At 46.3% G+C, this 12,202-nt stretch overlaps 1 protein-coding gene across 3 annotated transcripts in view; it reads right to left on the bottom strand.

The window, feature by feature from the left end:
* The window catches only part of B4GALNT2 (beta-1,4-N-acetyl-galactosaminyltransferase 2), a 214,121-nt gene that overhangs the window by 69,497 nt on the left and 132,422 nt on the right, over positions 1 to 12,202 (bottom strand). For all 3 annotated transcript variants that reach the window (XM_044296761.1, XM_044296762.1, XM_044296760.1), the window contains exon 3: positions 1,121 to 1,221. In XM_044296761.1, the coding sequence (XP_044152696.1) occupies positions 1,121 to 1,221 (101 nt within the window). The remainder of the gene's footprint in view (positions 1 to 1,120; positions 1,222 to 12,202) is intronic.

The following is a 12,202-nucleotide window of genomic DNA, read 5'->3' as shown; positions in this document are numbered from 1 at the left end:
CTTACACACTGTCAAAGCCGCCCTCAAGGGTTTGAGCAAGTGCGGGCCTCAAAGCCAAGTACGCAGGCAGCCGGTCACCGGCCCTCTTTTCCGCAAACTGTCTGATGCCTTGGACGGTAATCCTTTCGGGGTTTTGGCCAGCCTGGTACTTAAATCCGCCATCTACTTGGCCTTCTACGGCTTCCTGAGACCTGGGGAGTTCACCTGTTCACCAGGCAGCGACAATTTCCTCACGGTCAGCCAACTGGTCCAGAACTCCGACGGGTTCACATTGCTGCTCAAGACGTCTAAGACCTCCCAGTTGGGACCCCCTGTCCAGATATCCTACTTTCCCACAGCACATCAATGGTGTCCCGTCACGGTGCTTCGTCGGTTACGGTCCGCCTTGTCCGGGGCCGGACCGAACAGTCCTCTGTTACCCTTCGGGGTGGTGCCGCTCACCACCCAGCAGTTCATATCCCACGTTAGGTCACTAGTGGCCAGCACGGGCGGCGACCCTGTCACCATTTAATGTTTTACATAGATTATATATCACGCCTTTGTAGCTCAATTAATGTGGGTTAAGAGATAGCTCTGGTCTTGTCCAGAATTAAAAGAATACTGGTTAGCCATCAGTAATTTTATTAATTAGAAATTGAGACCCCTGATTCCATTTTTGGTTGAATGTTGTATATTGACTGATCTCTCTAAGATAAATTGCTAGCAGTATAGGAAGATTCTTTTGAATAGAATATTGTTTTTGGCGAGATTTCTGATTACTCGAGTTTGGTTCTCACGAGATGTTCCAAATTTGAATACTTAGAAAAATGTGGTTAATAAGGTTAAAAACTATGACAAGATCCTATATAGGCAAAGAAACAGTCAGGAGACGTAGACTAAGATATGGGAAGTTTGGAAGCCTTGATCCCTTTTTAGCCCCCAAATTTATGTTTCCATTATTGCCTATTTGAGTAGGATTATGGTGGACCTAGAGATGCATCGCAAGGGTAGGGAGGGGTGGCAAATGGGTAATTATGGGTAATTGAAAAGAATACATTTATATTGTAACATGGAATGAAAAATATAATGGTTTGTATATGTTTCTTTTTCCTTAATAAAAAACAAGTTTGAATTGTCTTACCTGGCAGGTTAATTGTGTTGAGCGGCATTACTTGGACTCCATGGATGGGGTATCTTAATGGTGAATTTGAAGGTGCTATTAAAATGTTTTCAGTGCGTTCCCTGTGAACAAAGCATAAAGAGGTATCAAGTTATTTGCCATTTTATAGAGGTTTATCCTTATTTTCACACCTTGTGTGCCTTTTGTTCACCCCTATTTAGCATCTGTAAGAGATATAGGATATTCAAAGATCTTTATCTGTAAAAATCAGAGTACGGGCTCATGCACACAACCATATGCATTTTGCGGTCCACAAAAAATACGGATGATGTCCGTGTGGCATCCGTATTACATGTGTTTTTTCTGCGGACCCATTGTAACAATTCCTATCCTTGTCTGCCAAACGGACAAGAATAGGAAATGTCCTATCTTTTTAGCAGGGCTGCAGAGCAGACATGCAGATGTGAAATGAAAAACATTGAAATAAATAGTCCACATCCGATCTGCATAATTACAGTTGTGTGAATAGAGCCTTAGGCCTCATTCACAGGACCATAACACAGACATTTTTAGAACTAATAAAAGTCGATGGGGCTATTCACATGGCTCAATTTTACCAGCCAGTGAAGACTGGTGTAAAAATAATAGAACATCCTATTTTTGTCAGTTTTCATGGTCAGATGGACTCCACTGAAATCAATGGGCCTGTTTATAACGGCCGTATAGATAGGAGTGCACCTGTCTAATGGCCATTAAAAATGGGTTTAACCACTTCAACCCCCCTAGCTGAAACACCCTTAATGACCAGGCCACTTTTTACACTTCTGCACTACACTACTTTCACCGTTTATTGCTCGGTCATGCAACTTACCACCCATATGAACTTTACCTCCTTTTCTTCTCACTAATAGAGCTTTCATTTGGTGGTATTTCATTGCTGCTGACATTTTTACTTTTTTGTTATTAATCGAAATTTTTGCAAAAAAATGAAATTTTTCACTTTCAGTTGTAATTTTTTTTTTTTAAAACGACATCCATATATACATTTTTCACTAAATTTATTGTTCTGCATGTCTTAATTGATAAAAAAAATGGTTTGGGTAAAAAAAAAAATGGTTTGGGTAAAAGTTATAGCATTTACAAACTATGGTACAAAATGTGAATTTCCGCTTTTTGAAGCAGCTCTGACTTTCTGAGCACCTGTCATGTTTCCTGAGGTTCTACAATGCCCAGACAGTAGAAAAACCCCACAAATGACCCAATTTCGGAAAGTAGACACCCTAAGGTATTCGCTGATGGGCATAGTGAGTTCATAGAACTTTTGATTTTTTTTCTTACAAAGTCTCATATTCCACTAACTTGTGACAAAAAATAAAAACTTCCATGAACTCACTATGCCCATCATGAAATACCGTGGGGTGTCTTCTTTCCAAAATGGGATCACTTGTGGGGTAGTTATACTGCCCTGGCATTTTAGGGGCCCAAATGTGTGGGAAGTAGTTTGAAATCAAATCAAAATCTGTAAAAAATGGCCTGTGAAATCCAAAAGGTGCTCTTTGGAATGTGGGCCCCTTTGCCCACCTAGGCTGCAAAAAAGTGTCACACATGTGGTATCGCCGTACTCAGGAGAAGTTGGGGAATGTGTTTTGGGGTATCATTTTACATATACCCATGCTGGGTGAGATAAATATCTCGGCAAAAGACAACTTTTCCCATTTTTTTATACAAAGTTGGCATTTGACCAAGATATTTATCTCACCCAGCATGGGTATATGTAAAATGACACCTCAAAACACATTCCCCAACTTCTCCTGAGTATGGCGTTACCACATGTGTGACACTTTTTTGCAGCCTAGATGTGCAAAGGTGCCCAAATTCCTTTTAGGAGGGCATTTTTAGACATTTGGATCCCAGACTTCTTCTCACGCTTTAGGGCCGCTAAAAAGCCAGGGCAGTATAAATACCCCACATGTGACCCCATTTTGGAAAGAAGACACCCCAAGGTATTCAATGAGGGGCCTGGCGAGTTCATAGCAAATTATTTTTTGGGGCATAAGTTAGCGGAAATTTATTTTATTTTATTTTTTCTCACAAAGTCTCAATTTCCGCTAACGGGACAAAAATTTCCATCTTTCATGGACTCAATATGCCCCTCAGCGAATACCTTGGGGTGTCTTCTTTCCAAAATGGGGTCATTTGTGGGGTGTTTGTACTGCCCTGGCATTTGAGGGTTTCCGCAATCATTACATGTATGGCCAGCATTAGGAGTTTCTGCTATTCTCCTTATATTGAGCATACAGGTAATGAGATTTTTTTTCCGTTCAGCCTCTGGGCTGAAAGAAAAAAATGAACGGCACAGATTTCTTAATTCGCATCGATCAATGTGGATGAAAAAATCTCTGCCCAAAAAAAAAAAAGGAGGGGAAAGGCGTCTGCCAGGACATAGGAGCTCCGCCCAACATCCATACCCACTTAGCTCGTATGCCCTGGCAAACCCGATTTCTCCATTCACATCAATCGATGTGGATGAAAAATCATTGCCAGGATTTTTTATTTTTTATTTTTATATACAAAGTGTTTGCCAAAGCATATGAACACCGCCACCTCCTCAACTCATATGCCTAGGCAAACGTATCTTTTACTGCAGAGGAGAAATCTCGTCTTGCAGCGCCGCATACACCGACTTGTGTGTAATCTGACAGCAGCGCAATGTTTCTGTCAGAATGCACATCAGTGCTGCAGCTAGTCGATTGGTTGGTCCACCTGGAAGGTAAAAAAAAACAAAACAAAAAAGAAAAAACCAGGCCGCAACGCAATAATTTTATTAACTTTATAATAAGCTTTGAACAGAACATATAAACTTTATTTAACTTTTGGAACTGAACGTTAACTTTTTTGCTTACTGGTGTTTTTTTTTTTTTTTTTACCTTTATAGGACAAACCTCTCCTTCCCCATGGGACAATGTGCAAAGCGCAAATCGCCCAAAGATGTGGCGAAGTGCGTCATGCACTTTGTCCCAGGTCAAAGGAGAGGTTTGCAGCAGCTGTGTGTGAATGGGCCCTAATAGCCCTGTGTCCCTGTCCTGTGAGATGTGATCCCTATGCTAGGTGTACCTGTGTGTGGTACTTCCGGAAACACCCTCCAAAGCATAGGGCAGGGTGGTCAGGGCAGTCAGGACAGAAATAGCGGGTGTCACGCCTTATTCCACTCCTGCTACAGATACAACATCTTTTTCAGGGTGACGGTTGGGTTGAGGTACCAGGAATGACACTGGGGAAATGTCGCTTGTGTAGACGGCTAACTACACTGGTGGATGGGGCCACGGATCTTGATGATCTCTTCCTGAAATTTGAGGAAGGATCCTGTTCTCCCAGCCTTACTGTAGAGAACAAAACTATTATACAGAGCCAATTGAATTAAATATACAGACACCTTCTTATACCAGCGTCTGGTGCGTCGGGAAACTAAATACGGAGACAACATCTGGTCATTGAAGTCCACCCCTCCCATGTGATGGTTATAGTCGTGGACCGAGAGGGGCTTTTTAATGACACGGGTTGCTCGCTCAATTTGGATTGTCGTGTCTGCGTGAATGGAGGAGAGCATGTAAACGTCACGCTTGTCTCTCCATTTCACGGCGAGCAGTTCTTGGTTACACAAGGCAGCCCTCTCCCCCCTTGCAAGACGGGTGGTAACGAGCCGTTGGGGGAAGCCCGTGCGACAAGTTCGCGCGGTGCCACAGCAGCCAATCTGTTCTAGAAACAAATGCCTGAAGAGGGCCACACTTGTGTAGAAATTGTCCACATAAAGATGGTACCCCTTGCCAAATAAGGGTGACACCAAGTCCCAGACTGTCTTCCCACTGCTCCCCAGGTAGTCAGGGCAACCGACCGGCTCCAGGGTCTGATCTTTTCCCTCATAGATCCGAAATTTGTGGGTATAGCCTGTGGCCCTTTCACAGAGCTTATACAATTTGACCCCATACCGGGCGCGCTTGCTTGGGATGTATTGTTTGAAGCCAAGGCGCTCGGTAAAATGTATTAGGGACTCGTCTACGCAGATGTTTTGCTCAGGGGTATACAAATCTGCAAATTTCTGGTTGAAGTGGTCTATGAGGGGCCGAAATTTGTGGAGCCAGTCAAAAGCTGGGTGGCCTCTGGGACGGGAGGTGGTGTTATCACTAAAGTGCAGGAAACACAGGATGGCCTCAAATCGTGCCCTGAACATGGCAGCAGAGAACATGGGCATGTGATGAATTGGGTTCGTGGACCAATATGACCGCAATTCATGCTTTTTGGTTAGACCCATGTTGAGGAGAAGGCCCAGAAAAATTTTAATTTCGGAAACTTGGACTGGTTTCCACCGGAAAGGCTGGGCATTATAGCTTCCCGGGTTGGCGGATATGAATTGTGTGGCATACCGGTTTGTTTCTGCCACGACTATGTCCAAGAGCTCCGCAGTCAAGAACAGCTCAAAAAATCCAAGGGCCGAACCGATCTGAGCCGTCTCAACCCAAACTCCAGACTGGGCGGTGAAAGGGGGAACTAATGGTGCGGCTGAAGTTGGGGACTGCCAATCAGGATTTGCCAGCACCTCAGGGATTCTAGGGGGTCTACGGGCCTGTCTGTGCGGTGGCTGCGACGGGGTAACTACTGCACGTGCCACCGTACCAGCTTCAACTGCCCTTCTGGTGCTCGCCACTTCACCATGTTGTACGGCAGTGCTGGTACTAGGTCCAGGGAGGGCTGCACTGCTGGTGTATGCCTCACCACGTAATCCGACAGCGCCAGCCCCACTCTGCTGCCCTTGAAGCGGATCCTGCGCAACCTGTGGTCTAGCGTCACGGGGCCGGGTACGCCTGGTGGTATCAGGGACCTCAACCTCCTCGTCCGAACTTTGTGTCAGACTGCCACTGCTTTCTACAGGTTCATATTCTGACCTGCTAGATTCGTCAGATGAGGGTTCCCATTCCTCATCCGACTGGGTCAGAAGCCTGTAGGCCTCTTCAGAAGAATACCCCCTGTTTGACATTTGGGCTACTAAATTTAGGGGTATTCCCTGAGACTACCCAAGAAAAAAAAGCAAGCCTGTCTTTCAAATGGGAGGCTAGCGAAGTACCGGAACTGATTTTTTTATCGCCGCAGCGCGTGTAAAGTGATTGTGCATTGATCAAAAAAATAATAATTTTTGTCACTGCGGTGGGGCGGGCGTGGGTAAATGCACGTGTGGGCGACCGATCAGGCCTGATCGGGCAAACACTGCATTTAGGGTGGACGGCGAACTAAGGTGACACTAATACTATTATAGATCTGACTGTGATCAGTTTTGATCACTTACAGATACTATAAAAGTACAAAAGCTGATTAGCGATATGCTAATTAGCGAATAAGTAACTGCGGTGCGGTGGGCTGGGCGCTAAACGATCGCTAAACTACCTAACCAAGGGGCCTAAACTATCCCTTAAACCTAACAGTCAATACCAGTGGAAAAAAAAAGTGACAGTTTACACTGATCACTTTTTTCACTTTCACTAGTGATTGACAGGGGCAAGAAGGGGTGATCAAGGGGTTAATTGGGGTGCAGGGGGGTGATCTGGGGCTATGTGTGGTGTTTGGTGCTACTCACTGTGATGCCTGCTCCTCTGCTGGAACCAACCGATGAAAAGGACCAGCAGAGGAGCAGGGAAGCCATTTAACACATCATATTTACTAATATGTTGTGTTAGATGGCTTCTGATTTGTGATTTTAAAAATCGCCAGCCTGCCAGCCACGATCATTGGCTGGCAGGCTGGTGACGTGACCCCTCTGTAACTTTTGCCGGCCCGCGATGCGCATGCGCGGGCCGGCTAATCGCGTCATCTTGCGTCTCGCGAGATGACGCGTATATGCGTGACTCTGCGCAGCGCTGCCGCCTCCGGACCGCGATCCTGCGTTAGGTGGTCCGGAGGCAGTTAAGTGGCTTTCAGGGGAGCGTCAGGTCCTTCCTAGTGTTGATCGAGCATGCTTGGCCGAACACCAGTTCGGTTTGAGCATCTCGATGCTCGGCACATGGCGGTATTCGGCCAAATACCGCATGTGCTCAAGCGCAATGCTCAAGGCTCCTCCCTGCACCTTTCTTGGCTGCGCAGCAGCCAATAAACATGCAGGTAAGTAATGCCCTCCCTGTAATGCCGTAGCCATGTTGTATATATACAGTGAGGAACAGAAGTATTTGAACACCCTGCGATTTTGCAAGTTCTCCCACTTAGAAATCATGGAGGGGTCTGAAATTCACATTGTAGGTGCATTCCCACTCTGAGACAGAATAAAAAAGAAATTCAGGGAATCACTTTGTAAGATTTTTAAAGAATGTATTTGTCTTACACTGCTGAACATAAGTATTTGAACACCTGAGAAAATCAGTGTTAAAGGATAACTGTCACATTTAGACCCTAATTCAATTTCAATTTTCATATATGTAGTTACTAATAACATGATATTCCAGAATCAGTTACTATTAGACTGACTTACCCCATAATTGCAGGGTGTTAAAATACTTGGTTTCTCACTGTATATAGCACCTAATGACGCGTGTTTGTCTCAGTCTTAGTCAGGGAGAGCTGTGCTGAGGAAGGGACAGACAGCGTAGGGAGTGATATAGGAATATTTATATTAGAAAAACTTTTAAGGACTATTGTGTGTGGCAGCAGCAATATATATTTTTAGCGCAACCTGTGCTAAATAGCGTGCAATAGTTAGGCCGCTACAGACAGTGAAATTAGCTGTGCCACATCTCCAGTGTAATATGTGCGCTTAAAAAATGTATCTGTGACATATGGTGTACTTTTTCAATAGACAGTGTCCGCTTCTGCCAGTGACATTACCAGTGCCACATCTGCAGTGTAACGTGTGCGCTTAAAAAATGTATCTGTGACATATGGTGTACTTTTTCAATAGACGGTGTCCGCTTTTGACAGTGACATTACCAGTGCCACATCTGCAGTGTAACGTGTGTGCTTCAAAAATGTATCTGTGACATACAGTGCACTTTTTTAATAGAAGGTGTCCGCTTCTGACAGTGACATTACCAATGCCACATCTCCAGTGTAACGTGTGCGCATAAATTTTTTATCTGTGACATACAGTGTACTTTTTCTGTAGACGCTGAGGACAGTGACATTACTAGGGGTACCTCTCCTGTATAAGGTTTCCTCATCCCAAATACCTGTTACATTCCCTGTAATTTTTTATTAGCCGCTGGTGACAGCATTGACATTATCTGCGGGATATCTCCTGTGTGACGTTTCCACATCCCAAATACCTGTTACATTCCCTGTAATTTTTTATTAGCCGCTGGTGACAGCATTGACATTATCTGCGGGATATCTCCTGTGTGACGTTTCCACATCCCAAATACCTTTTTAAATTTGTTTGCGCATACACTTCCAAATCCTACACTACTGTACGTGTGACATACTTTCAAGCATGTATAACATTTAATGGGGCGGGGAAGTGGCCGTGGTGCTGACGGTGCACGCAGAGGCCATGGCCCTGGGCACGTTGAAACTGTGCCTGCTGGCAGAGCACAAGAAAAACAATAATCTACAATACCTAGCCTCATGTCCCAGTTTGCAGGGCGGCGCAGGACACCACTCTTGAAGTCAGACCAGTGCGGACTGGTGGCCAGTTGGATTGCAGCAGATAATGCTTCCAGCCGGTTAAATACCACCATGTCTTCCACCAAGTCCAGTCTCAGTAGCCAAGAGTCTGCTCAACACAATCGTCACCCTGATCCTCCTTCCTCCCACCATGGAGTCTGAGCAAACAATTGATCCGACATGTGGATATTCCAAGGACCTTTTTTCATTGCAATTCCTTGATTTTGCCCCTCTCGCCAAGCAAGCTTGAAGAGGGACAGATCTTGTGCCCTGATCCCCAAACTCTTGAGCATCCACAGTAACAAGAAGATGACGGTGGGGAACGGCAATTACTGTTTAATGAAGTGGATGATGATGAGACACGGTTGCCAATAAGTCAACAGCAATTACTGTCTCAAAAGGTTGATGAAAAGGATGAGACACAGTTGTCAATCACTGAGGTTGTGGTTAGGTCAACAAGTCAGGAGGATGAGCAGAGTAAGGAAGTAGAGGAAGAGGTCGTGGACGATGAACTCACTGACCCAAACTAGGAAGGACAGCAGTACATAGGGGGAGGGATCTGCAGCACCGCAACAGGCTGGAAGAGGCAGTTGGGTGGCAAAAGGGAGAAGGTGGGCCACACCAAACAGGCTCGCAACTGTTCCACGGAGCACCCCCTTGTGAAAATCTCCCTTGCCAAGGGGTAAGTATTCCCTTTTTTGAGGAAAGTGTGGACGACAAAAGAATAGTAGTTTGCAACCTGTTCTGTACCATAATGAGCAGGGGTGTGAACACTAGCATCCTCACCAGCACCAGCATGATCCGCCACATGGCATCCAAGTACCAAAATAAGTGGAATCAACGCCTGGGTCCACAATCTGTGTCTGCGGGTCACACCACTGCCTCCTCTTCCCCTGTGTTACGTGCTGGCCAATCCCCTGTCGAAGGCGCAGACGCGGATGCCTCCAGCCCTGCACCTGGTTCTTTGCAAGCACCATCAGCTACCACATCCACTTCCGTGTCCCAACACAGCATCCAAATGTCCTTTGAACGCAAGCACAAATACCCAGCCACCCACCCACAAGCCATAGCACTAAATGTGCAGATTTCCAAATTACTGGCCCTGGAAATGTTGCCATTTAGGCTTGTGGACAATGAGGCCTTCCGTAGCCTGATGTCGGCGGCCACCCTGCGTTACGCAGTTTCCAGCCGCCACTATTTTTCAAGGTGTGCCGTGCCCGCCTTACACCAACATGTGTCCCGTAACATCACACATGCCCTGACCAACGCAGTTACTGGGAAGGTCCACTTAACCACGGACACATGGACAAGTGCAGTCGGCCAGGGACGCTGCATTTCCCTGACGGCACACTGGGTGAACGTTGTGGAGGCCGGGAGAGAGTCGTACCCTGGGATGGCACAGGTTCTACCGACGCCAAGGATTGCGGGCCCATACGTCAATCAGTGTTTCCACCAGCACCTACGTTAGTGGCATCAACCCCCACTTCTCCTCCTCCACTTCCACCTCCGAATTATCCGTGTGCAGCACCAGTCAGCCATCAGTCGTTAGCTGGAAGCAGTGTAGCACTGCAGTGGTAAAGCGGCAACAGGCCGTGCTGAAGCGGATATGCTTAGGGAATAAACAGCACACCGCCGCAGAGCTGTGGCAGGGGATAAGAGACCAGACTGAGCTGTGGCTCTCGCCATTCAACCTAGAACCAGGCATGATTGTGTCTGATAATGGCTTTAACCTGGTTATGGCTTTGGAACTCGGCAAGCTCACGTACATCCCATGCCTAGCCCACGTCTTAAACTGAGTGGTTCAGCGGTTTCTCAAAACCTACACCAATTTGCCTGAGCTACTGGTGAAGGTGCGCCGTGTGTGTGCACATTTCCGCAAGTCGTCCACAGCTTCAGCTGGTCTGTCAACGCTGCAGCAGCGCTGGAAATTGCCATCTCACCGGCTGTTGTGCGATGTGAGCACATGCTGGAACTCGACGTTCCACATGTTGGCCAGGCTTTGTGAGCAGCAGAGGGCAGTAGTGGAATACCAGCTACAATATGGTCGTTGCCTTTCTAGTCAGCTTCCACTATTCACAAGCGAGGAGTGGGCATGGATGTCTGTCCTCTGTGAGGTTTTAAGAAACTTTGAAGAATCAACACAGATGGTGAGCGGTGATAACGCTATTATCAGCGTAACCATCCCACTTCTTTGACTACTCAAACGCTCGCTGCTCACAATTAAGGATGATGCTTTGAATGAGGAAGAGGTGGAAATGGGGGAAGACATTACACAGAGTGATAGCCAGACCACCCTCAGTTCATCTTCTCAGCACGAATTGGACAATGAAGAAGAGGAGGAGGAGGAGCAGGAGATGGTTGCCTCCGCTACAGAGGGTAGTACCCCTGGAAGTTTAATTCCATCTGTTCTGTGTGGGTGGGCAGAAGAGGAGGAAGAGGATGAGGAGATTGAGAGTCATCCTCCTGATGACGACAGCAAAGTCTTGCCTGTTGGTACTCTGGCACACATGGTTGACTTCATGTTAGGCTGCCTTTCCCGCGCCCCGCGGGTTATACGCATTTTAGACAACACAGATTTCTGGTTGTTCACCCTTCTTGACCCCCGCTACAAAGAGAACTTCTCATCTCTCATTCCTCTGGTGGAGAGGACGAGCAAAACGGTGCAATACCAGAAGGTCCTTGTTGAAAAATTGCTCCTAAAAGTTCCATCTGACAACGCTGGTGGCAGAGTCCGTAGTTCCTTGGGCAACCAAGGAAGGGAGACAAGAGGAACACAAAGCAGTTCTAACAGAGGCAGGGAAAGACTCTCCAAAGCCTAGGACAGTTTAATGACACCCCGCCAGCACCCTCACCTTGATGCGCTGCCTACTGTCACAAAGAGGGAAAAAGTTTGGAAGATGGTGAAGGAGCACATAGCAGACCGTGTCAGCATCCTCAATGATCCCTCAGTGCCTTACAACTCCTGGGTGTGCAAGCTGGACACACGACATGAACTGGTGCTCTACAACTTGAAGGTGCTGGCCTGCCCGGCTGCCAGCGTATTGTCTGAGCGTGTATTTAGTGCTGCTGGTGGCATTATAACAGATAAATGTATCCGCATGTCAACTGAAAAGGTTGACTCTTATAAAAATGAACAAGGCCTGGATTGACCCTGACTTCTCAACTCCACCAGAGGAAAGCTGATGAACATAAAGGCACTTTAAATATGTTGTTTATAATGTACTGAATACCCTGTATTCCCATGCACCCCTTCCACCACAAAAAAGGGTATATGGTTGAATCTTCCTTTTCTCATCCTCCTCCTCCTCTTCCATCATATCAACATGCTTATTCGTCGCATATTATGCCCCCGCATATATGCCCTTGCATATAATGTTTTACAGGGTCAGCTCACCTGTAGGCCCTCGCATATAATGTTTTACAGGGTCAGCTCGGAAAATTGAGATAAGTGATCAATTTAAAACT

The sequence above is a fragment of the Bufo gargarizans genome, chromosome 6, assembly GCF_014858855.1.
Source record: "Bufo gargarizans isolate SCDJY-AF-19 chromosome 6, ASM1485885v1, whole genome shotgun sequence".
NCBI lineage: Eukaryota > Metazoa > Chordata > Amphibia > Anura > Bufonidae > Bufo > Bufo gargarizans.
The sequence above is the reverse complement of the archived record's forward strand: the minus strand, read 5'-3'. Positions and strand labels throughout refer to the sequence as shown.